Source organism: Diplotaxodon limnothrissa, linkage group LG18, assembly GCF_057381915.1.
Source record: "Diplotaxodon limnothrissa isolate DT_005_m linkage group LG18, D_limnothrissa_male_GT1.1, whole genome shotgun sequence".
In the NCBI taxonomy this organism is placed as follows: domain Eukaryota; kingdom Metazoa; phylum Chordata; class Actinopteri; order Cichliformes; family Cichlidae; genus Diplotaxodon; species Diplotaxodon limnothrissa.
Window position 1 is genome coordinate 28299796 of NC_140613.1, and position 25086 is coordinate 28324881.

General features: G+C 40.6%; 1 protein-coding gene across 1 annotated transcript; it reads right to left on the reverse strand.

The window, feature by feature from the left end:
• Positions 1–720: 720 nt before the first annotated feature.
• Positions 721–24197, reverse strand: LOC146613916 (vasoactive intestinal polypeptide receptor-like). The gene is made up of 13 exons (XM_085379107.1): positions 24138–24197; positions 20787–20880; positions 19700–19813; positions 11141–11247; positions 10968–11065; positions 9738–9864; positions 4028–4181; positions 2667–2727; positions 2151–2217; positions 1978–2069; positions 1627–1756; positions 1029–1070; positions 721–912 (listed from the first exon to the last, which is right to left on the reverse strand). The coding sequence occupies exons 1-13, from the start codon at positions 24195–24197 to the stop codon at positions 721–723; spliced, it is 1338 nt and encodes a 445-aa protein (XP_085235233.1).
• Positions 24198–25086: the final 889 nt, after the last annotated feature.

Below are 25086 nucleotides of genomic sequence, written 5' to 3' on the forward strand. Positions count from 1 at the left end.
CAAAAACTAAAAGCCTCTGTAATCTGAACTGAATTTCACAAGCAGAAGATTCAGTCTCTCCTCTGGAATGTTAGCTGGCAGTAATTCAGTATCCCCTGAATAAAACTGTCATAGGCAGCATTAGGAACCTCCATTGCACTGCCTGTGCTTTAGATTCACAGCAGCCTGACAGTCAATAAAGCTGCTTCCATTGTTCCCTTAAGCAACATGGGCCATTAGTGGTTGGAGACCTCCTCTGTCACACACCCTTTTGATAAACATCTTGCAGCTTGTCTCTGGTGTTATTGGTCAGAGGACATTGAATTCACTTCAGTGTCCATGAGGGTTAAGAAGAGCTTTCTCTTTGCACGTTACTGTCATTATTGTTACACTGAGGACCAACTTTTTATAACTTGCCTGTAGCCTTTTCCAGTTCCAGATATCAACAAAGCACTAATATGCAGTATGAGCCCATCTGTACATATTTCCACATGACATTGGCTTTCATACAAATATCAGAAACCAGATTGTTGGTGCAGACCTCCCTAACCAAAGGCCTCTCATTACAGTGGTTTTACCTTTCAATTCTGGCAAGAAAAATTCAGTCTCACTCAATTTTTGACAGGCAATCGCTAAAAATACTCAGTAACCAATATCGATCCTGTGGCAACAGCGTATGCGAGCCACACATTCAGTGCCTAAGGATTTAAATCAAAGAGCGACAGTAACTTTAACTGGATATCAGATGGACGAGAGGCGCTCCTGACACGCAGATGTCCGGCGTGTTGTGGGGCTGCATTTGGTCATCATGGTGATCTGGGTGCTGAAGTTGTTGCCGTTGCTGCCCATGGAGGGCTGCTGGTACTTAGTATCAGCACCCAGAAACCTCTGCAGCATCCACCTGCGCCACTTACGCTTAATCTCCGACTGCACCTGCAGGACAAGCAGAGAGGTAGACAAACAGAACGAGGAGCATCGTTAAGCAGGCATGAAACACAGGATTTAGCTAATTTATCTCAGAGAGCTTTTTTTTGTTAGAATTTACTCACCTCTCCATTTAGAAAGCAGTACAAGACAGCAACCACAAAACCCTGTTGAAGAGATGGGAAAAAACACACACACACACACTCCGCCCTGTAAGAGCTGTTGTTGCACATAAATATAAGCATGATCGCACAGCTGGGGAAACACTCAAAATACTTGCGTATGAATAATGATGGTAAAATGACGACCAACTTCAGGCTCAGACAGCAAGTTTATCATCCAGATCCCCTGGGAAATGTTCCCAGGAGATATCACTTTGAACTACAACGGTTATAAATTGAGAAAAACTTTCCATTGCACAGCTTCCATCACTGCACTTTGCTCTCAGAGTTTACTTTCAATTTAATGCTCAGCAAACGAGCAAACTCGTTATTCAAGTGTACAAAGTTAAACATGTCAGCAAAACCAAGCATTCATTTGCTCCATCTGACAAACTATCTTCATAAAACTTTGCAATCAAATGAAAGGATGTCCACTTGCGGCAGCGGTTTCGTCTAAAACACAATATTTCAAGCATAAAATCCGCACATTCATCTATAAGTAGTGCTGCCTGCTTCTGTGCACCATTTGGAAAGTGTTGCAGACTTAATGCAGGGACGTTACCTGAAATGACCCGAGAATAAGATCGAACACCATCCTCACTTGTGGGTGAATGTCATCGGGGATGAAAGCAAAAATAATGTAGTTTATGCCAAAGAGAGGAATCAACAACAGAGTTGATTTAGCCAGTCTCCTAAAAACATGAGATGGGAGGAAAAAAAAGTAAAGAGAAAGCTCATGTTCAGCCGTGTTAAGGTCCACAAAGGCCAGAGTCGAGTATCTGTCACTGTGCAAGAGCTTAGTCAAAATAAAAACCTAACAGCAGCAAAATTAATTAAATTAGCATCACCTGATAAGAAATGACTGCAACCTGCACTATGATCAAGATGCTGACATTTTGCACTGAATACCTACGAGTATTGATTGGACTCCTTTCTTCCAATGTCTGGGCAATTCATCTTCTGCCGTAAAATCCGGATGATACAAATGAAGAGGAAAAAGTTCACCTGCCACGAAAGTAGCAGACTGGTTAATTTTGCATTAAGCTGAGATTGGAATGTTACTCACAAAGAGCTGCACTGACTCACAAGTATGGTGATTAAAATGGGGGTTTTGATGATCCACCAAGGGCCGTCATCAATTGTCTCCCAGCATCTGACAGGAAAAAAGGAAATGCAAACAAGAAGTTCTCAATAAGAGATCATAAAAAAACATCACTGGACTGTAAATAGAGGCAGCAAAATTGCTCCGAAGACCAGCTGTTAATCTTTGTAATGGATGAAAGAAGAGGAGCTTTGACTTTTCATGAAGACTTCTTAAAGAAATTACATGAAAGCTGACTAAGAGTTTGTTCATACCAAATATTGAAAATCATTACAATGATACAAACTCTGGTTTCTTCTTATATTTCCATGGATGTATGCACGCTTCAAAAAGTCGCTGCACTTATTTTCAGAGCAAAATCTAAAGTATGGCTCAAGGCTTTTGCACAGAACTGTAATTCTAATATCTGCATCAGTATTGGCTAAGACTTTCACAATCAGTGCATCCCAAATAATAACTTCACTTTAATCAACAAGAAAACATGATGAAGATGAACTCACCCAGGGTGATCTAAAAAAGCCTTCGTTATCGCCCACGCTGAGATAAAGATGGTCGGAGCCCCTGCAGACAAATTACAACACAAACAGAATTACCTCTAAGTTATTTCAACATTAAAATGATCTCTGTTTCTCAGAGAGAAATGATCAGCTCTGTGATTTATTTTATAGATTATTTTATATACTTATTTATTTATCTGTACCACATTTGGGCATGAGCACACTGTTAATCTTATGAATGCGTTTACAGCTGAAGCAATATTGCTTTTTAGCTATGCTTGTATATAGTATTTTATTTTATTCTATTCTGTACAGTTGTGTACTGTATTTATTCTTATTGTATTCTAATTTTTGCCTCATAACTTTTGCACTGTCCACTTCCTGCTGTGACAAAACAAATTTCCCACGTGTGGGACTAATAAAGGTTATCTTATCTTATCTTATCTTATCATTCTTAACACGACTCATGTGTGCTCTGTGCCAATACTGATTCATCCTGGGTATCTGTGGGAAAGGCTTGTTTCCATTTTCCTGCTTGCAGACACAACATTTCAAGCCTATTTCTAGATTTATTTCACTGTGAAGGGAAAATAAATATTGTTGAATATATACGTCAAAGGCAACTGAAGGATCAAAAGGTAAAATATTTTCAGATTTTAACTGAAAATAAGATGAAACTCCTCAAAGGTTCCACCTAGCAACTTTTTTATGAATATATGAATTTTGATGAAAGCAGGGACCAAATTGCTGTTGAAATTGAAATATAGCAGTTCAGGTCTACTTGTTTGATCTCTAAGTTCAGCAAAGAATTTAATTTATTTATATGTTACGTTTGCCATACATACATAAAGCTATTTGCCTTCCAAAAGCATTGCTGGACTCTTTGACTGAATTCTAACAATGAGGACGGGTGCCAGCCGCCTGCTGCTGCTAAACTAAGGAAAACTCATTCATGTGCAGATTGAAAGTTCAGTATTTCTCTGAAGCAGCTGCATGTATTAAACCTCTTTTACATAAAATAATATATACTCCAGTTCCCTCCCATAGTCCCATGATATGCATGTTAGGGTAACTGATGAGTCTAAGTTGGCTGCAAGTATGAAAGTGTGAATGATTTCTGTCTTGGCCCTGTGAAGGCCCAACTACCAGTCCAGGAAGTATCCAGCCTCTTGCCTTATGCCAGCTGCAATAGGCTTCAGGACGGATCCAGTGGTTGTAGTAAAGACTAATGAAGGCATTCAGGTTGCCTGATGGCTGCACTGACACTACAGACAAATGGACACATCCGATCCCCTTGCAAATGAGATTCTGAGAGTGACCTGTAAGCCTACTCATCAATAACTGGCATGAGAGCTAACACTTACCCCACCCAATGAGGATGTACCACCAGAAGTACTTTCTCTCAGAGAAGAAGGACACAGCTAACAAAGCATGAAGATAGAGGCCCTCCACAAGCAGCCAGAAGTAACTGGCCATGACCCCGTAGTGGAACAAAACCATCACTGCCTTGCATCCCACCTAAAAAACATTAACATGTTATTGGCTTTACCAGAAATGTGCAAATGAATGTAGATACATATATAAATCTATTTCCATTTAAATGATTCAAAAGGTTACTTGAGGACGTTTTTAGCAAACTAATCCCAAGGGCACAAAAAATAGCAATTAAAGGTCAATACACATGTGCTATCTTGTAGTTGGGCTGATTATACTGACAGAGTATTTGACCATTTAGATCTGTAATCTGCAGTAAATGTAACTGAAATCCAAGTTTAAAGCTCCTTGCTGCAATATTAGGAGAAACCACACTGACCCACTGCAATGTCTGCACCATAACTTAAAACTCCAAATGGGAAAATGTTTTCAGGCAAATATTGTTATTGAGTTAAACAGAACTAGAAGAAGCCTAAAATTCCACTCTCACTATCAAGACGGCCTAAAGTTGTTAATCAGCTGAGCTAAGCAAACAACTTAAGGTTAGAGAGCAGGAGCAGGACAGACGGAACAACTGACGGAAAAAGTGTGGACTTTATACCAGTTTTTAAATTGTGTTGATAGGCCATGTGGTAGGACTCGACTTAAGCGGTCAAAGAAGTGCAGGAGACTGATGCTGTCCAGTGTAGCAAGTGATTTATTCACCATTCTGTGGCCCAAGAATATTTACAAAGAAACAAATAAGAAACTCAACTCTATAATAAACTCAATTCAAATAAACATAACTGAACTTAAATCACCGGAAATTAAGGTCAAACTGCACACAGCTACACTGACCTGAACCCTTCTTCTGAAACACCTGAGTTCGTCTGCTTAAATAGTCCCCTTAATCAAACACTTTCTCCTCTGGACTATTCCATTCAGTAGGTAGGTGAGATGAACATGATTATATTCATCCTCTACTACTCCTCTTGACTGGCAACATAAACTCTGGTGTAATCAATACATATCACAACATTAAATCTATTTCTTTATAAACCCTTTAAAATCAACTTTATTAAATTATAAGAATTCTTCCCCTCCTGCCCTTGGTCTCTTCCTGTGACCTCAGATGAACCCAGAAGGTATAAAGCAGGAAATAGAACTACATTTCCTCCTTTTGCTTCTGGAAGACAGGTAGGTAAAGGTAAGTTCAAACAATACAAATTAACAGTTGAAATAAATAACATGTTAACTTAACAAACTTGCATGAATTGATTTAAACCAAGATGTTATATTATATAATCTGTAAAAGTGCAGAACATAAACAAACCCGGGATAGTAGATGTTTGCCTATTGCAGATTACATGTGAAATATGGTTAAATCAAAACAAGAATGTTAACTAAGAATGTAGACAAATGGTCTTCTCACCCACTTTGTCACAGGCCACGTAAAACCAGAGTTATGATAAAAATATGCAATGTTTGGTTTTTTCCTGAATACTGTCGTTGTTTATATTTACTGCAGGAAGAAACGGTAAAAACAGCATTTTATAAGGAAAACGCTTGAAAGCACTCTCCGCCTATGAGCAAAAACAAAACCAAAAAAACCCCCACTCTTTCCTATTGGTGGAAAAATGTACCATGTCGACCAATCAAAAAATGATATGGCAACATGGCATTTTGTTGTTTAGGAAGGGGGGAGTTTTAGGAGTGACGGCGGTGTTTTGAGATGTGAGAGATTTGCGACGTTTAGCGCAAATCTTGTGTAGTTAGTGTGTAGTCAGTGTGTAGTGTAGTCAATAGTTTTGTTGTGTGTGTCAGAACAATGAGGCGACTGCTGAGTGTTACAGCAGTGATACATCTCCTGTTGTCAGGCCTGCAGGTATCAGGCTGTTGTTCTCCTTTATCTCATAGTGGACAGAAATTATTTTTGGAGTGGCACAAATAATTTGTGTGGCATCAAATTTGATGCAGAACAGCTGATTGTTCTGTAAATAGTTTGAAATGTTTATTTTTTAAAAATTGCCTTGACTGCATTTTTAGGTAAACAGCTGCAAAACACTTTGTTTGCATAACTCAGTTACTTTTTTGAAGAAGTAACTATATAATTAATTGCCCAACATTTGTCATTATTTACTGTATTTTGCAGACAGAGAGTTACAGGACTCTCTCTCAGACCACAGACTCATTCTCATAATACTGGTCAGAGCTTTATTTTAAAAAAAGAAAAGAAAAAAAGAAAGTTTTGTTTTCAAGATTTTCTTTTGTTTTTTTAAATTTTCATTGTAAGTGGGCTAAAGCAGGTAATTAAAAGTAGTCTAACATAAATGTAAATGCTGTAATTTGATTATTTTAATAAACCATGTAACTTGGATGGATTCGATGCTGGCGTGACCACAGTGCACACGTCTAATGTTGCTCACAGTGGTCCAAGGGACCGCTCAGGAGGTTTGTGTGTTCGCTCAGACACATGAAAAATTAGAGGGAACATTGGTTATACCTCACAACATAAAGCACTTTCAGCTAATGATTGTGAATTGCAGCTATTGCTAAAAGCATATAATTGAGCAGGTGGCAGAGTGGAGTACCCACACAAGAAAGATGACATCACAACAAGATTTGTAAGCCGATCCATAATGTGTTAGATTAGCTTTTGAGACGAATAAACAGGAAGCACACGTGGGTGCCTGGACCATTATTTCCAAAAGTCTCAGTTTTGTCCTGCTGCATGCACACTTGAACAAGGTTTCAAAACTAAAACCAGCATTGTTTGCAGAAGTGTCCTAAGATGCTTGTATTAGATATCAAGTTTAAAATAAATCCTTTTTACTGTGGAATTTGCCTTATTGTACAGCAGCAACATATGGTTCAATTCTGATGGCATTATTTACTTAACTTTTCGTTCATATCACGTTAAACACGGCTGCAGAGATGTATTTTTTACCTAAAACATTCACACTTTAAAGGTATATCCAGAGGAAATGCATTGACCTTTAAAAAGATGAGGACAACATAACAGACTAGACATTTTAAACTAGCCAGGCCAGTTTTAGTCCCCGTGGGCCAAGCTAAAAAAATTATAGGATTTGTTTTCTTGTTCAGAACAATGTGAATATTTAACATATTTAACAGACAAAGTACTGTCAGTGTAAAACATTACACAGAACCAGCCTCTCTAACGCTGTCAGGGAGCTTCTGTTCCACTAACATCAGGGTCATTCTCACTTATCTAAGATAAACAATCACACTTGATACACATTAAATGCATATGTTTGCAACTTAGTTTTATTTCAGTGTTATCAAACTATACTGTTGTTCTATTATTTTTCCATGTTCTTCATTGTTATCAAATGTAACATTGCTTGGTACTCTCTGTCCTGCTGGGTTGAGGTTATTGGCCCACTCTTCTGTGCAACATTGCTTCAGTTCATTGAAGTTTGCAGGCATTCATTTATGCACAGCTCTCTTAAGGTCCCAGTAGTGCTGTCAGGGTCCTTATACACTGGTAGGATCACGAGAGGATGGGGATTAGTAATCTTTGGTTTCACCCTGGTTTATAACCATGTTTCGGTTTCTGTTTTGCATTTGTAGCTCTCTAGTTCTTCTGGGTTTGTGATTTCTAGTTCTTAGATTTAGTTCTGCCCTCGGGTTTATTCTCTTGTTCCCCAGTCAGTCATGTGTCTGAGTGTACGTGTCGTATTTTCTGTGTCCTATGTCAGTGTATCTAGTTTTGCCTTCCCTCGGATGGATGACTGAGAACCTTCACAGACATCTTCCCTCGTCTCATTATGTCTGATTTGCCCCAGCTGTGTTTTTTTCCTGCTCTCCATCCTCTCGTGATCCTCCTGTGTATTTTAGTCCTCAGTCTTCCCCTGCTTGTTGTCACGTCGTTAACCTTCACACACCTCCTCAGTGCTGTGCGTTTCCTCTGTGTTCCTAGTCTCCGTAGCTCCTGATTTCTAGTTTAGGTTTCTTGTTTTCCAGTTCCTTGAGTCCTGAGTTTGTTAGCTCTAGTTATTATGCTTCGCTTTTTGTTTTCTCTATTCGAGATTTTTCCCAGGAATAAAGCTGCGCGTTAAGTTTAACCCTCCGTCTGTGAGTCCTGCATTTGGGTCCTCCTTCCTGCCTGCCCCACAGCACTAACCATGACAAGTGCATTTCAGTCAGGTTGAGATCTGAACTGTAATTATTGAAACCTTTTCTTTTTCTGCTATTCTGTTGTAGATTTGTTGCTCTGCTTGGGATCATCATCCTGTTACATGGTCCAGTTTCAGCCAGGCTTCGGCTGTTGGCCTCACATCTGAGTCTAGAATACTTTGGCATACAGAGGAGTTCATGGTTGACTCACAGGTCCTGTGGCTGCAAAGCGAGCCGAAATCATAATGCTTCCTCCACTTTGCTTGACAGTTGGTTTTTAAAAGAAAGAGGCTTTGTCCTGACAATACTTGAACCCTGGTTCAGTCCTTTTCTAAATATACTGTCATGAACTTTAACATTTAACACACTAACTGAGGTCTATTGAGTTTAAAATGTAGCCCTTGGATTTTTTGCAGTTTCTGAGCATTGAACAGTCTACCTATCCATGTAATTCCTTCCTTAATTGGAAGCAGTAAGGGTGTAGTTAATTTTTCACACACTGCATCTTGCATTTTGGTTTAAATTGTATTTAATATGTCATGTTTCATATTTCTTCTTAGGTTGTATTTTAAGACCTTCTAAAGACCAGGTTTTTATAATGTCCTGAAATGACATAATTTAAACAGGACATATTTTCAATTTATCAGGTCTGTCTATAGTTAGTTATCCACATAAATGAAGTGGTGACACAACATTTGATTTGTTTCCAGGGTTAGATTAAAACTAGGAATGTGTGTTCTTGCAACTCTCTGTGTTATTTTGCGCGAGGTTTTCCGCTTTCACCCCAACTGTATTTTTACAAGCTAAGCAGTGCGCCTTACACCAAGTAAACAAAAGTTTACTCCTTTTGTTTTTGCTTTTTCACTGAGGAGTTTAGAAATCTGTGAGATATTTAGCAGCTGTGTTTAGGTCAGGGCAGCCGGTGTACCCTGAAGGAGAAATGTCTAAACTCAGCCATTAAGCAACAGCACTTAGTGATATAGTAAAGCGGGTGATTTATAGCGAGTTGATCCAGTCCTCTCTGGTAATAAAGTGGCAAGAAAGCAGCACTAACATTGGTGACTTGATCAATCACATAAGAGGGAGCAATGCCACATCTAGGAGCTTATCTAAATACTTAACTTATCAGTTATGACGTTGTGGCATGTTGTGGTAATAAAGTCAATACAGCACTCTGAATGTGATTTATTGACAAAGCTGTCTGTAGTTCAGGCTTAATGTTCAAGTTCAGGCTTAATGTTTGGCAAACAGGAACTCTCACAACATCCTGGTGCACAGATGAAAAGGGAAACATCATTTTAAGAGCAGAAGTGCCTCGGCAAACACTGCTACACCCAGAACGCTGAGTAAACTTTGAGACAAAGCATTAAAGTCAGAGTGGGAAAGCGGCTGCTGAGCAACGATGCCGAACTTCAGTTAGGCAGAGAGGGAAATCAATTCGCGCAACCAGTTCAATAATAGAAAAATCATCCTGCAGAGCTTTCAGCAGCAAAGAGAAAGGACGGTGAACGGCGTACTCACAGATGCTTGGCAATCTGTCTCGCCGACTTCGTACAGAACCACGTCCTTGATGAAAACAGTCACAGCTTTCAGTATGAAAGACACAAACAGATGCATGTGGATGTAGTTTCTTGTGCACTGCAGCTTCCTGAAGAAGAATACAAATACACAGAAAATGAACAGGCAAAGTACTCCTAATGCATCCCGACTGGTTACAATGAATGAGCTCCTCATGTGTCTCGGAAATCATCAGAAAAAAAGCGTGTATCAAGAGAATATGCACTAGAAACTTCACTGACTTAGTTCAGATGAGCACAGATCAGATGTGCGTTTCAGCTCAGGACAGCAGCCATTCTAAGCACTTAGTGTACACGATTATCGCCTTGTAATTTCCTACCACCGTGCTCTGCTGTGCTGCTATCTAAATGTCACAATTCATTTAAACCCTGCAATTGTCATGAAAGGCTTTCTGCATGTCTCCCACTTTGGATGTAGCTTTTTCAGGGACATAATATTTATCAGGGATGCGGAGCAAGGAAACAAACAAGAACAAATCGGTGTGTAGGGGGAGAGAAGCAGGGGGTGCTGAGAAAATGTCACTAATGTAAATTCTCTCTTTTGCCTGCTTTCAAACAAATACCTTCCCCGTGACACGATGACCTAGGGTGAGTTGCGTAAACGCAGCAGGACAGTTGAGCTGCGATGAAGTATCGCTCAGCTGCATGAACGCCACATCTGCACCCCGACATAAACAGCAGGCGCTGCCAACATCCTGCGTCTCCGCTCCAGGATGCAAACCCGATCACATGTCAAAAAACCCAAAGAGTAAACACAGCGCTTGCTGTTTAGCCCGCGACACACAAACAGCCTGAAATGCAAGCACAGCCAGCTGATGTTTATTAGACGCTACACACACTTGCCACTTAAACCTGTTCTAATGATCTACGCCAACAATCACTCACATGCGTTTTTCTCCACGACCTTGTGACCTTAAGGTCAGGACAGAGCATACAGTGAATAACAGATGCTCATCTAAGTGATCTGACTTCACGGTTTGACTTGGTGACTGCTTGCACCCACCCACATTTGGACGACTTCTCCCACTTAATCCAGTTACATTGCTGTTTAAAAAGACTGTAAGACCTCAATAAAATGCAGGAAATGAGAGATCGACGGGGTTTTCTTGCTTTAATAGGTGTTTGATTGTCTTTATGTGGGAACATTAAGCAGTGTTACGATGGATCACCTTACCGGAAGAGACACAATATGACGATAGCAACTGTCAGAGAGATGAGCGACACGCTGTGACCGATGGTGTATCCCACTTTGATGGCGTGGAAGAATACCTCCTGTAACAATACGTTTCAGTACACAGGTCATCAGGTGTGGGACATTTCACTTAAAGTTCCAGTTGCCACACTTACTTCATGGCTATCCATGGTGGTGTTGGGATTATATCCACAGTCTGCTATGTAGGAGTCCATGCTGACTGAGGTCCAACCATCCGCAGTGCAGGTCTTTGACAGGTTACCTAATGAGAAAAGGGACAGAGGAACAACACTGGAAATTATTGATATTTCTTTACGCCGCTCTTCCTGCTATCCTTTAACAGTACAATAAAGTGCTTGTTGAGATGGGAGTTGTAAGAGCTGCAGGGCAGACATACCACTGCATTTAATTAAAACATGCTGAGACTCATGTCTCCCTGGAATACACCCAAATAATCAAAGGAAACAGAATGAATGACTGAAGAGGCTCAGCCGCCCAACTGGCTCAGAGATGCTGAGGCAATTCCCATGTGCACTTGCTTCCATCTGTTTCTTAATTATGTGAAGGCTGTACACACAAACACCAGGTGGCCATCAGTCAAGCAGGGATATTTTGGTCTGTTCTGCCCACAGAGGGCAGAGGTGAAAGGTGCATTTAGACTGACAATTAAAAAACTGCATGACCAAAATACAGTGTTGCAGATTTGCGGTAACAAAAGATAGAACTTTTTAAAATTAAGTGTAGAGTCAAACTTGCGAGAACAATGAAGTAAATGAAATTACAGCAAGAGCTTTTTGGGTTAAAGCTGAGTCCAGTAGTTGTCCGGAGTAGCGTACAGCAGGCCAGAGATTTTCTGTATTGGAAGTGCTGAAGATTAGATATGTCTGTAGACATAGATATGTATGTCCTGCTCTACAGGAGAATGGAGCTTAGCTTCGTCACTGCGAGCCTCCAAACATCAAACCTATTTGAGCCTAAACAGAAACACATGAAAGGCAGTCCTGCTTGTGTATTAATCACCAGAGGATGTGGTATAAAACAGATGAAAGAGGCAAAAGTGTGGGCCATAGTCAGGGGTTAAAGTGGGCCTGCATTTTTATATGTTTGTTTTATTATTATTATTATTTTTGGCACAACACTGGAACAACTGCAGGTGTCCATAAGTTATGTTTGTGGTACTTCAGCATCTAGCTAGCCCCACAGAAGTGATCTTTTTAAATTCTCAGGTAATTTCAAATCCAACGCTGCTATCAGCTCAACAAACATCAGCAAACACATAAACTGTTTGTGTGCAGTTTGTCTCACAGTGTGTTGCTAGCTAAAGGTCCAGTATTCCTGTGCTGTATTTTACAGGGAGAGAAAAGAAAGAGCTAACTTCACTCAGAGATGGAGACAGATAAGAAAGACAGAACAGGAAAGGAAGAAGAGGGGTTAAAGATAAGGACTGATCAGTGGTGTTTGATAAACTGGAAATTTAAAGCTTACATGTAAGTTCTCACATTTTTAAATCAGATATCTGGTCTGTACACATGACATTACGTTTTTTCATATTGTGAAACCTGCTGCAAAACAAACTGACGTAGACTCGCTGTGTTATTTAAAGGTTGCATGAAAATCCTCTGCAGAATAAACAGGTTAGTTTGCTGTGAGGGGTTTAAAGTAAAGAACAGTGTGTGACTGGTGCACAGTGGCTGTGGTTTCATGGTCAGAGTTAGGTTACATAAAGTGCAGCAGAGATGAATCTGAAGTTAAGCTGATGATGCTGAGATTCATTCAGCGAATTTCACCTTCATACCAATTTTATACCTTCTAGAAAAAAGACAGAATACACACTGTACTGTCAGTGTCGAGGATGGAAATCAGCCAAGACAACTCATAAAACATCTGCTTACATCCAGTTGAAGCAGCAGATCAGCTGATCACAGCCTGTACACTAAGAAAATCTACTGGAGCTCCCAATAGAAATTATTGTGATTTATGATTCTTTTCCCCACACTGAGGCAACTGATTTCAGGGTTCCCCACATGCTGAATCCTCTACAATGTAAGAAACACAAAATAGAGCTGTTTTTTCATTTTCTTTCTTTTTCTCTGCTCATGTTCTACTTACCTGATTCAAGCTTTATTAGAATTCAAATTTAGACTGGAATAAAGTTTATATTCACATCTACTAATATTATTTTATTTTTACAATGATAGAGCACAAGGTTCAGATAGTGTTGCACAAAAATAAGTGGTAGAAATGTTCTTCAAGGAGCTACTTTTCACTTTCTTACTGTGAGTACGTTTAAGAGGCTTTCTGGAGTATTTTTAACACTAGTATCTGTACTTCTACGTAAGTATAGAAAGTCTATACTTTTGCAAATCTGCTTAGCTGAGTGCAGGACCCTGCACAGATAAGTGGAGCTCTGTACAGTACAGGTCAGACCTCAGTGCTAGGCAGATTACAGCAGAAAGTTTCTATTTCCGAAGTTTTGTGGAAAAACAAAAGCAAAAACAATTGAAAAGGCCTCTTTTTGGGTCCTATTTACGTCCTCTACACTTGTTGCATATGTAATAGAAAGGCAGAATATGTGGCATATGATACAGAGAGGATTTAGATTTTTACAGTGTGACGAAAGCTAGAAATGGATCCATGAACTAATTAGACCTGAAAACTCATGTCCCTCCCTTCATGAGCGTCTAATCTTGAAGCATGGATTGACTGCTCTGTGCTTTTTGTTCAGTCTCTTATTATGTCATACTTCTTTCCTCATCTCCCTTCCTACCAGTAAAGAATGGAAGCTCCGTGATCTGGTGACAAATTAATCCACGTCCTGAATGCTGCTGTGGAAATCAACATGTAGGACATTCCACACATTGCGTAATTGTATCACTCCGCAGCCGCTATCAAATCAGCACCGAGTTGGGAAATGACCAACAAGCCAAAGTCTTAGAATGTATTTGGCACCAAAATTTGGTTCGCTCACAAATACCTGAGCAGCGTAATGCAGAGAAGATGGAGGCTTAGCTTCCTCAAACAACATGACAAGACACAAAGGCGAAGCTAAGCCCCTGCTGTTTCAGCCCATGCCACCACTGGATTTAGCCTGTTTGAGGGATTGCCAGAAGAATGCTTTCATCATTCCCCAAAACATGACTGCAAGGATTTTCAGTGTTCAAGTTCATCACCCCATAATCATTTTTATTTTCTTTTTACTTCTTGGCTTTTCCCTCCAGTATTGTACAGTCAAAGCCTTATCCTATCTAAGTATATCGAAATGTTTGATCCATAGTATTATTATAAATCAACTTCATGTCAAATTCACATTGCAGCATGTAGGTGAACCTGTTGACAGCTGGGCACTCTGTCATTCTCAGCCTGTAGAGAGGGTGAGCGCTATTAAAAGAGATGAATGGCTGCATGTTTGTGTTAGATCTGCTAGGTAAAGAGTTCATGAGAATGGCAACTCTGTCTCAACTAAATTTATGAACCCGAATCTCTATGGCGCCATGTTTCGCAATGCTTGTTTTTGTGTGTGAGGCTTATAAAATGAATAGCTCGGGATGTGTCAATACCTTCAGTCTTTTGCAACGATTCTCAGGAGTGAGGTTAAATTAGACTTCGTGACATTCTGTGAAACACGCTTACAAAGAAGAATGTATGCATCGTGTGTCTGTAACCTGCCGAGGCCTTAAAGAGCTTTCGACAACTAAATAACAGGAAAAATACACAGTGGTTCAATGACGTAAACTTTTTTTTCCTGCTTTCTTGCACAGAAAGTGATGCACGTTCATCATCACTTCAGTAGTCCTTCTTTCATGACCTGAATGTAGACCAGGTTTAACCATCAGACACCTGTGCTGATAAGGTGATTTGCTGCATAATTGATATGGTCCACATCAATGCAGCACAACACTGCACAGAGGGGGCTGTTGATCCTGTAAACCTCCTGACATGTCTGTGAAATATGCCTCCTCTGACTTCAACCCCACAGATCCAGTGATTCTTCATCTGCCCCGTCTTTTCCCTGGAGTGCTATCCGCTCTCATATCATACTATCTCCCATCTGGGCCACATAACAGCTTCCCACACAACCTTTCTTCCCCTTACTGAGTGTTCATGTAGCTGATATTTACTCGATGGTACAAAATGTTCTAATGTACCCTGCATATTCCGCAAGTACTGGCTAGATTACAGCTATAGGACCTCCTTTCCAGGTTCAGTATATGATACAAGCAGTGTTTTCATTAACAAGTACGAGTGCAGGTGCGCTACACCTGTGGCAGCTCGTTTATTTTGCTCTCCACCTTTTTTAAATGTCAGGTGTTATATATATATATTTACAGTATATGCAGCTGCTGACAGGGTAAGACTTTTGGCACACCCATCAAATATTAGCAAACATACCTCAACGTCTGTTCCAGACTGTTGAACAACATTTCAGGAAACCTGCAATTCAACCCGGAGATGGTAGCAAGACATCGCACGCCATTATCCGGTTATAGAACCGGATAATGGCTCTGGGGTTAAATGTGGGCGTAGCAAATATGCTGTACTGAAAAGTGTCCTGTACATTCCCAAAGACAAGCAGTGCACATAGAACAGAGCTGAGACTATGTACCATTATGAAAGTGGGTAATACATGGGTGGATTCATATGTGTTGTTCAGTCTGGATTTTCATTATTTGATCCTGTTGACCAAAACAATTCACTTTTATGATATTATTATTACATCTATACATCTATCTATACAAAATATCCAAAAGTGCTATTAGTCAAATTCATCTTTAATTAACGACTGAAGTGCACTCGGAGCAGGGGAGTCAGGATATTATGGGTAGTACTAACATGATATCAAATTTGAATTTTCAAATATTATGTTTACTGGTGTAGACTGACCATGCATAACATTATGAGCACTGACATCATCATTCATAAAGTGAATAACACTGGTCATCTATTCTTCGTGGCTCCTGTTAGTAGGTGGGATATATTAGGGAGCAAGAGAACATTTTGTCCTCAAATCGTAAGGATTTGAGTGAGTTTGACAAGGGCCAGATTATGATGGCTAGACGACTGAACGTCAGAACATCTCCAAAAGTCCAGCTCTTGTGAGGTGTTCCTGGTCTGCGGTGGTTAGTCTCTTTCACAAGTGGTCCAAGGAAGAAACAGTGGTGAACCTGCGACAGGGTCATGGATGACCAAGGGTTATTGATGCACGTGGGGACAACAGATGACCTACGGAAGCTCAGACTGCCCAAAAAGTTTATGTTGGTTATGATAGAAAGGTGTCAGAATACACAGACATCAGTCGTTGTGTATAGGCTGTAAACTGCCAACAATGGCCACGCGAGCACCACAACTGGACCATGGAGCAATGGAAGAAGGTGACCTTAACTGAATAACTTTCTTTTACATCACGTGGATGACTGATACGTGTGTGTCGCTTACCTGGAGAACACCTGGAACCAGGATGAATTATGGGAAGAAGGCAAGCCAGCAGATGCAGTATGATGGTTTGGGCAATGTTCTGCTGGGAAACTTTGGGTCCTGACATCCATGTGGATGTTACTTTGACACGTACTACCTATCAAACCATTCTTGGAGACCATGTGCACCCTTTCATGGAAACTGTATCCCCTGATAGCTGTGGCTGAAAGCAGAAATGGTTCAGGAATGGTTTGATGAGCACAACATGTTTGAGGTGTTGACTTGGCCAGATCTCAATCCAAACTAGCATCTTTGGGAGGCGCTGGACAAACAAGTCTGATCCATGGAGGCTCCAGCTCACAACTTACAGGACTTAAAGGATCTGTTGCTAACGTCGATGGTTCAGGGTTGTTTTGGCAGCATAAGGGGGACCAACACAATACTAGACCGGTGGTCATAATGTTATGTCTGATCGGTGTATAGCGTCTCCTTTAGTGCTACAACTCGGCCACTATGTTCAGAATATAGAAGGGAGAGGTTTATTCATATGTTTTCACTGTCTTATCAGCAGCAGGAGCTGAGCTAACGGACCAACCACAACTTTACAAACACGAATAAATCAAGAAAATATTATTTTTGAAAACAAACAGCTCAAACATGCAGCTTTGTTGTCACCGCCAATAAATATTACACAAAGCGTGGTAAATTTAGCCACTGCAAACTTCTTCTTTTTTTATGATTAGCATAGCTTTATAAAGAGCCACACCTGGGATTTTACAGCTATGGCTGTTTGTACCTGATACATTTCTCAAGGCTCCAATTTTAAATTAAAGCCCCTTTGCCAGTCAACTACAAATAAACATCTCCATCAACTCTTACTTCGTGATTAACTGAGGAGACGCTACGTGGCGATTATTGACAAATGGAGATGTTGAGGAAACTCGAAGGGGTACATTCCCAGGAACTACTGTACAGACATGGTGCAATTCAGCCAGAAAATTCCCAGGATAGTGTTTTCCTTTACAGATAATTAGCACAACTTCCCTGTTAGGCTTTCACCAAATAAAGAACAAATAACCAGTGTGGCTCTTTAATGAGTGTATGGCGTCTACATGGGAAGTTGTTATCTTGTTTCCTGCTACTGTTTTGAATTTTATTGTATTATTTATGATATTCAAGATGTGGTGGTAGAAAAGATAAGAGATTGTAGGGCCAAAATAGCATCATGAGCATGAGCCACTAGGACACTCCATAATTTCTATTTCTGGTCTCAGATATGGAGCGTGATGATACTGGCACAGGCTCAATAGCAGGGATATTTGGAACAATAAAAACAAAATGGAAGTTAAGGAGGGATCGAGATGAGCAGCACGCCAGCATCTCTCTGATTCATTTTAATATCCCATGCTTAACTCATGTTTCCATGAATACACATTTAATTTCAGGTTAATCTCAGACTCATGGATACAGACATAAAAAAGAAAAATGGCATTACAAGGCTTAGTAATCATGTGATGTACTATTTATAGGCTTTTTAAGACTGAAATTGTTTTTATTATCTTGAATGTGGCATGTTTGCCAAACTACATTAAAATTCTCAGATAGATTTGTTATTTTTTAGAGACTTTAAAGCATCTTAGCAACTAGGTGACTATTCACAGGCCACTTTATTAGATACACCTTGCTAGTACCAGGCCGGACCCCCTTTTCCCTTCAGAACTGCTTTAATTGTCAGTGGCACAAGCTGAACAAGATGCTGGGAACATTCCTCAGTGATTTTGGTCCATATTGACACCATAGCTGCTTGTGCATGACATGAATCTTCTGTTCACCTACATTACCTACTATTGATTGACATGTAGTAATGGTGGAGGGCATTTTAATACAGTGAATTCACTGTCATGTTCAAGAAACCAGTTTGAAATGATCTGAGCTTTGTGACGAGCCAAGAAAATGTCCTCCATCCCACTGTACCATCGCCAGCCTGAACTGTTGACTTGCATGTTGTCTTCACCAAATTCTGACCCTGCCATCTGAATGCTGCAGCAAAAATCAAAGCTTTATCAGACCAGGCAACATTTTTCCAATCTTCTGTTGTCCAATTTTTTCCAAGCCTGTGCAAAGTGTAGTCTCAGTTTCCTGTTCTTAGCTGACAGAAGTGGCACCGGGTCTTCTCCTGCTTTAGCCCATCTGCTTTCCAGAGCGGCAATTTGTGCTTTCTGAGATTCTCATATGCACACCTTGGTTACAACAATAGTGCCATGGTGGTGGGGTGGAAAGCACTGTTCTCTCACAGAAAGGAGGTCAAAAGTTCAAAGCCACTAGCCTCTTGGGGCCTTTCTGTGTGTACCTGCAAGGATACTTTCTGGCTTCCTCCCACAGCCCCAAAACATGGTAGTTTAGTTGGAGATTCTAAATTACAATCAAGAACATTAAGAGTAAACTGGATGAGATGAAGGCAAATTATTCTTTAGCCTGAGGCTACTCTGACAACAGCCAGAAATACAAAACATAAAGGCTTTGAAATTCAAAATTGGTCAACAGGTTTGTGGCCCTGTAACATCAACCACTGCAATAAAGATCATTGACATATTACTACGTTATACACAAAGTTAGCGAATGATAGCAAACCATTGCATTCTGCAGATACTGAGTTCTGTTTCCGTCTGCATGACGAAAGTAAAACCAATATTTTCTGTCCTCTGAGCTTGATTTTGGTCTCCTGCAATTCTGGGGGAAATTTCCTCGGACTGTTTCTACGTTCTGCTACTGGGGACTGAATGGATGATAAATCTGTGCATTCATTTGCTACAGGTAACGTTTTTACTTTTATGACTTGATATTAGATTTGTTGTTTATATCAAAAGATGACTTAGAGCAGCTTTAACTCTGCTTGTAAATATTTTTTAAGTCACAGATATATTTAAGAAATCACTGAGGTGCATGTTCAGTGTTGTCCGTCTGTCTGTCTGCAAGATTACTCATCCATGAAGCTTGATGGGGAGGTGAAGCAAGTATAAAGAAACTGCCTTTAATTTAGTGCTGATGCTGATACCTTTGCAAAAATGGGCATTTTGAGACCTTCTATAATTTCTCTATGTATTTACCAATAGGTGTCAGTGACTTTCCACCACAAATGTATGGATTCTACCATGTGCTTTCACTTTTTCTAGTCAAATAACTAAATACTAACTTATTACTGTAACCTTCTAAGAGTAAAATTAACTAATGTGCTTTTTCTCTTCTAACTCTCTTTAAAACACACACCTATATGCAACGTATATTGCAAGCTTGATTCTTACGTTCGCGATCATCCTCGGAGTGAAAGAAGAGAAATTTGGGGCAAAGGATGGTTACCACCTCTCCCACATCAGCACTGGGCCAGCAGGTGATTTTGTCCCAGATCCTACTGCAACCTAGAGAGAGACAAAGAAGGAGAGGGACCAAAAACAAGCATGTTACCTAAACTCACATGCCCAAAGATAGAGAGAAACTTAATTTTGCTCACATTTTGCTCAGTGTTTCACACATGAATCCCCTCAAGTGGGAAACAGCAGCCTGTTTAAGGTGAAGGCGGAGCACTGGCGTTCCCATGGCAGCCAATACGTGTGAGTTTAGGTCAGCTGGCATTACAGCCATGCTGGGCCCATAACAGCAGATGACCTGAGTTAACATGCTGTCACGATGACTAATAAAAAAGCTCTGTGCCCTTCGTTACACGCTGTTATTTGAATTCAACAGATCTCCGTGTCTTTCCACAGTGTGTATCCTCCCGGGATGCACAATCGGCTCACGCCACTTTCACAGCGCACCTGCTCAACAGTTTGTCGCAATGAAAAATCTCCTTACCAGGGTACATTTGCACGATTACCCTGAGGATCTGACAACATTTAAACCTATTACAAATTTAAATTAAAAACATAATGAGAGTTTAATTACTTTTGCATTGCGTGGAAACAAACAGAGTCCCATAATGCCTCCAACAGTGTTTCAGTCACTCACAGAGGCTCTATGAAACACAACTATCTTCATGTACACACTGTGTATAATGTGCTGCAAAAAAACAAAAGCATAAAAAAACTACAGATCAGGTGAGCTTCACTGTTGCACTGTAAAAGCATTTGTTAATAGCATTTCTTTTAAATGAAAAACGGGATCAGTTTTCTCTGTAACTGAATCTGCATATGTGACAAGGGGCTGACATTAGGTGGAAAACAGTGTTCAATCATGCAAGGTGTAAATCTAAAGCCAGACGGGAGGCTTGGACAGCTTTTGTTGTCTTTGGAGTTCACTGTGTCACTTCAATCAGAGCTCACTTGTATCATTAGTGAATTAAGATGAGACAGAATAAGTAGCTCGTGGTAAACACATACGAAGCATCTGACATACCTGTTGTTCTGTTTTCAATCTGAGCCTCGCATATGATCCTCTCCTTATCGATTTCATTCATCATGTCGCACATCTGTGTGGCCACTGCAAACACCTGTGAAGAGAGTATTTGCATGTATTTTACATACTTCTCTTTGGCCAGTGGTCGCCTTTTAAAAAGTGTTAGCAGCACTGACAGGGTGCAGGTGCATGCAAAAAAAACTTCGGCACCATTTGACAAATCGTTAATCTTTAAAGGAAATGTTGTTGCAAAGTTTTTTTTCATGAACTTCAAAAAGTGAATCTTTAACTTTGACGCGTGAGATGACCCGTTCCATTATATCCCTCATTCCTCATGATGTACTGGGAATTATGAAGTGATTCGGTGTGAAATATGAGGATTTACCATTGGGACGTATACAGACCATCTGCAGGAGCAGAAGATTTACTGCTCTTACTTGGATATATGAGTCTCCTCTCTATCGCATTAATCAGTCGGTATTCTGTGGCTATTGTTAGCCATGAAATGAGCCCATAGGACTCCAGTTTCTCTCCATACAGAAGATGACTTCCTCATTTAGATTATGATTTATCTTGCACCTGCAGGCTCTGCAGCATCACTTCACCCATGATTAGGGTTGCCAACCGTCCCTTAAAAAACGGAATCGTCCCGTATTTAGAAACAAAAGTACACGTCCCGTATTGAGCTAATAAGGGACGCACTTTGTCCCGTAATACAGTGAGAATCAAAAGTAGTCTATAAATGTTAATGGAATTAACGCTTTGTTTGAAAACATAATTCCCAGCCCCTCTCCTGCTTTGTGACCAATGAGCTGACAGCACACTTATGACAATTCGAGTATGACAATTCAGATTATCTCATTGGTCGAGGAAAGGTCGCTTGCGGAGAAAATACCGGAAGACAACAGATGACCACAACAACAAGCATGGCCAACAGGGAAACAAACGCCGACACTGCGGTGCACGTCTCGGATGACAGTACACCTAAAGCTGGGCAGACACTGCGATTTTTTTCAGTCACGTTATTCAGCTCTTGCTCAAACTGCACGATTGACTCGCAGGGATTAGAAGTTTGCAGGTCACGATGCTCTGATGCGACCTGAGTGCTCACACTGTGCCAACATAACATGAAGGTTATAACAGAAAATCTGTCGCTCGCTCTCTCTGTCTTTCACTCACACAGACACACCACCACCATCAACTTTGCTAAATTGCTAATGAAAAACATGATCAGGCAGCTGTGATTGAGCAGCAGTGTAAATCCAACTATTTTCACGGTTGTTGTGGTCGTGATAATTTTGTGATGCCACATCGAAAAGGCTCGGATGAGCTTTCCAAAGTTCTACAAGTGCCTCCATCACTTGTGTCCAGATCACACGCTGCACAGCCGTGCTGCGCCGTCTTTTTCACCGATGTTTACGTGTTTGCGCATGAGCAGTGTGAGCGGCTGTGGTGACACCCTCACGAGCGATTGATGATCGGGAGCTGGTCGTGAGGTGTTAATCGCTTCTCGTTACCCCACGTATACTACACGATGCACGATGAAGGCCAAAATCGGGCCGATCACCAAATCGGTCGCACGACTCAAAAATCGGCTCAAAATGGGCCAAAAATCGCACAGTGTAAGCCCAGCATTAGAGCAGCAATGTTTGATCACTCAGAGAAAGAAAAAAAAAAAGGCTGCAAAAGTACAGGGAGGACTGGGAAAAGGAAAACACCTGGCTGGGAAAGTGCACGATAACACCTATAAAGCGCACTGCACTGTGTGCCGGCGCACTTTTTCCATAGGCATGCTTCTAGTGGTGGGCACAAGAAGAACATGAGGGGCGTGAAAGCTCGGGGAACCCTTAACCAATTTTTTGTCCACCAGGCCACGGCAGAAGCAGATATGGTATGTAAACACTGGTTTGTTGTTTAAACCCTCTGGTTAAGGTTAATATGGGCATGTGCGGTGAATATCAGCGCTATGTGGCCAGAAGTGTGATAATATCATTTATTTTGTGTAATAAACAACTGCAAGGATGGATGATTACAACAAATAGATGAATAATACATAAAAGTAATACATAGATGAATAATGATGATGACTTAAGGTGCGTAATCATGGGAACAAGCGGGTTTACAAACAGGAGCAGCTGATTAGCATTAGAAAAGCTGAAATAATACCTCAACTGAAGCCAATTGTACTAAATGCACTATATGTGCACTGTTACAAGAATATTTTTCGTTCTATTGCTTTCTATTAATTTATATAATTTTAAGTTAAGCAGGACAGAGTTCTTTTAAAGAAAGATTTACTTATATTCTCAAAAGTTAAGCATGACAGGCTTCTGTTTAAGAAAGAGACCTGTTTTACTGTGTTAATGTTGTCATTTTGAGCTAAAAATAAATGGCTAAATGATCATTTGTTTCCCATATGGTCATATCACAAAGAATATGCATCTGCTTAAATCAAATTCAAGTCAAATGGTTAAAAAATAATTTCACACACACAAAAAAAGAGCTACCACACTGGGAAGGGTGAAGACAACTGGGTTGCCCGGCCCTGGCCACGAGGTGTCCCTTATTTATTTTTCAGGGAGTTGGCAACCCTACCCATGATGATGGCCAGACAACAGGTTGTCATTAACCAATCAGTGCAGCCTTAAGCAAGTTGGAAAGAGGGAAACTTTCACCAGCCTAATCATCGTTCTTATTATCAAACTCATGTGCTAAAGAGCCCAACAGTCTGTGAGTTTGCACAGATGATGATGTGCAGGTGTTCTATTGTAGGGGATTTTATCTAAATTCCAGTATGATTCATACATGCTTCTCTACATTAGACAGTTTGAAGAGAATCGTGGTGAGGACCAGAGAGGCTGCAGAGGCAGACAAATGGGGCCGTTACCATGGTGTCCTGAAGGGAAACCAAGTTCATTGTTTCGCCTGGTAATGCATCTTAACCTTGGTCATAAAAGGACAATGAATGTCCCCCAATAACGATCCCAGTCAAGGACCACCGTTTTGTTTGCTGCTGAAAAGAGAAACCTGGAGCGAAGAACTATCTGAACTTGAACTTCGTTCCAAAAATTTAGGTTTAAAAAGAAAAAAAAAATAAACCCTTAAAAAAACACCCAAATTAGTCCCGTCATCCACACATGCTAAACGGAATTAAGTTGCACACGGGGGCACAGCGGTGCGCCCTGCATCCACACCTCTGGAGGACCGCATGCGTATCAGCCCTAAACCCGTTTGCTGGCTTATCGCAGTAACCTGCGTGGTCAAGCTTACGCTGCTAAATCAGGCAATCTTGACAGCGAGCCCAAGATCAGGTCATGAGAAAAGTCAAGTTTTTAAGCGGAGTGTACTCACGGGTTCCAGCAACACGCAGGAGAACAGGAGGAAAATGCCATTTGAAAATCCCACCAACATATCCAGTGAAATATATAAACCATTAAAAAATAGTTTTAGGAAGAAAAAAAATTGGTGACAGTACAATGAGAATCCGTCCCAGGACTGCAAGAGTGCACCGGCTGGTTTTGTGCGGTCTTGCGCTCTGAGCGGCGTGAACTGCTCCGCTCCTGAAGTCTCCCTCCTCCTCCTCCTCCTGCTCCCCCACCCCCTCCCACACAGGATTTACCTTGAACAGCCAACGAGTAACCAATGAAACATCACCTGTGAACGTCAGTACACGAGGGCGTTGACGCCTACAAAGAAAAAAGATTCAATTTACTGTATTTGTCGATTCAAATGAAGAAAACAATAAAAGTACTTTTAAACTGTGGCTGAACTCTCAATGCTACCGTAAAAACGGGATATGACAGAAAGAGCTTTATCCCACTTAAGAACTGTAGACTTTTGAGAGACTTGTACTTTAGTTGTATTTATATTTTTGTTTTGTCTTTTAGACTATGTCATACAGATTGGGGGCAGTCAGGGGCTGTCATTATTTAGCAGGAAGATTTTGTCAGAGGTGGGGATCCCATAGAAACTGCATCCATGGAGAAGTTAAAATACAGCAGCTTGCGTAGTACTGAATGTTTTCCTTCTGCTCTCATGATTTTTTTTTTTTTTTTTTTTTTTGCATAAACTAACTAACCTGACCTTTAGGGCATCGCCAGCTGGAGGGATGGCAAAGAACTGGTAGAACTACTGTAGCAGGTGAATCCAGGCAATTTGAAACTCATATATATTTTCCACATTGCACAAGTCACAGTGACAGAGCTGCACAAAAGGATCTGTAAGGACCAATAAACAAGACTCACCAGCCTGTAATCTAACTCTGACCAAACTTAACAGCAGTTAAAATTGTGTTGCATGC

What these genes read in the sequence shown, in the direction of transcription:
- LOC146613916 (XM_085379107.1), bottom strand. Translation starts at nt 24,197, where the DNA reads ATGTTGGTGGGATTTTCAAATGGCATTTTCCTCCTGTTCTCCTGCGTG. An exon ending in AGACAGATTGCCAAGCATCT is followed by an intron (nt 4,182 to 9,737) that starts GTGAGTACGCCG and finishes AATGTTTTTTAG; the next exon opens with GTGGGATGCAAGGCAGTGAT. An exon ending in TTATTCTCGGGTCATTTCAG is followed by an intron (nt 1,071 to 1,626) that starts GTAACGTCCCTG and finishes TCTCTTCAACAG; the next exon opens with GGTTTTGTGGTTGCTGTCTT.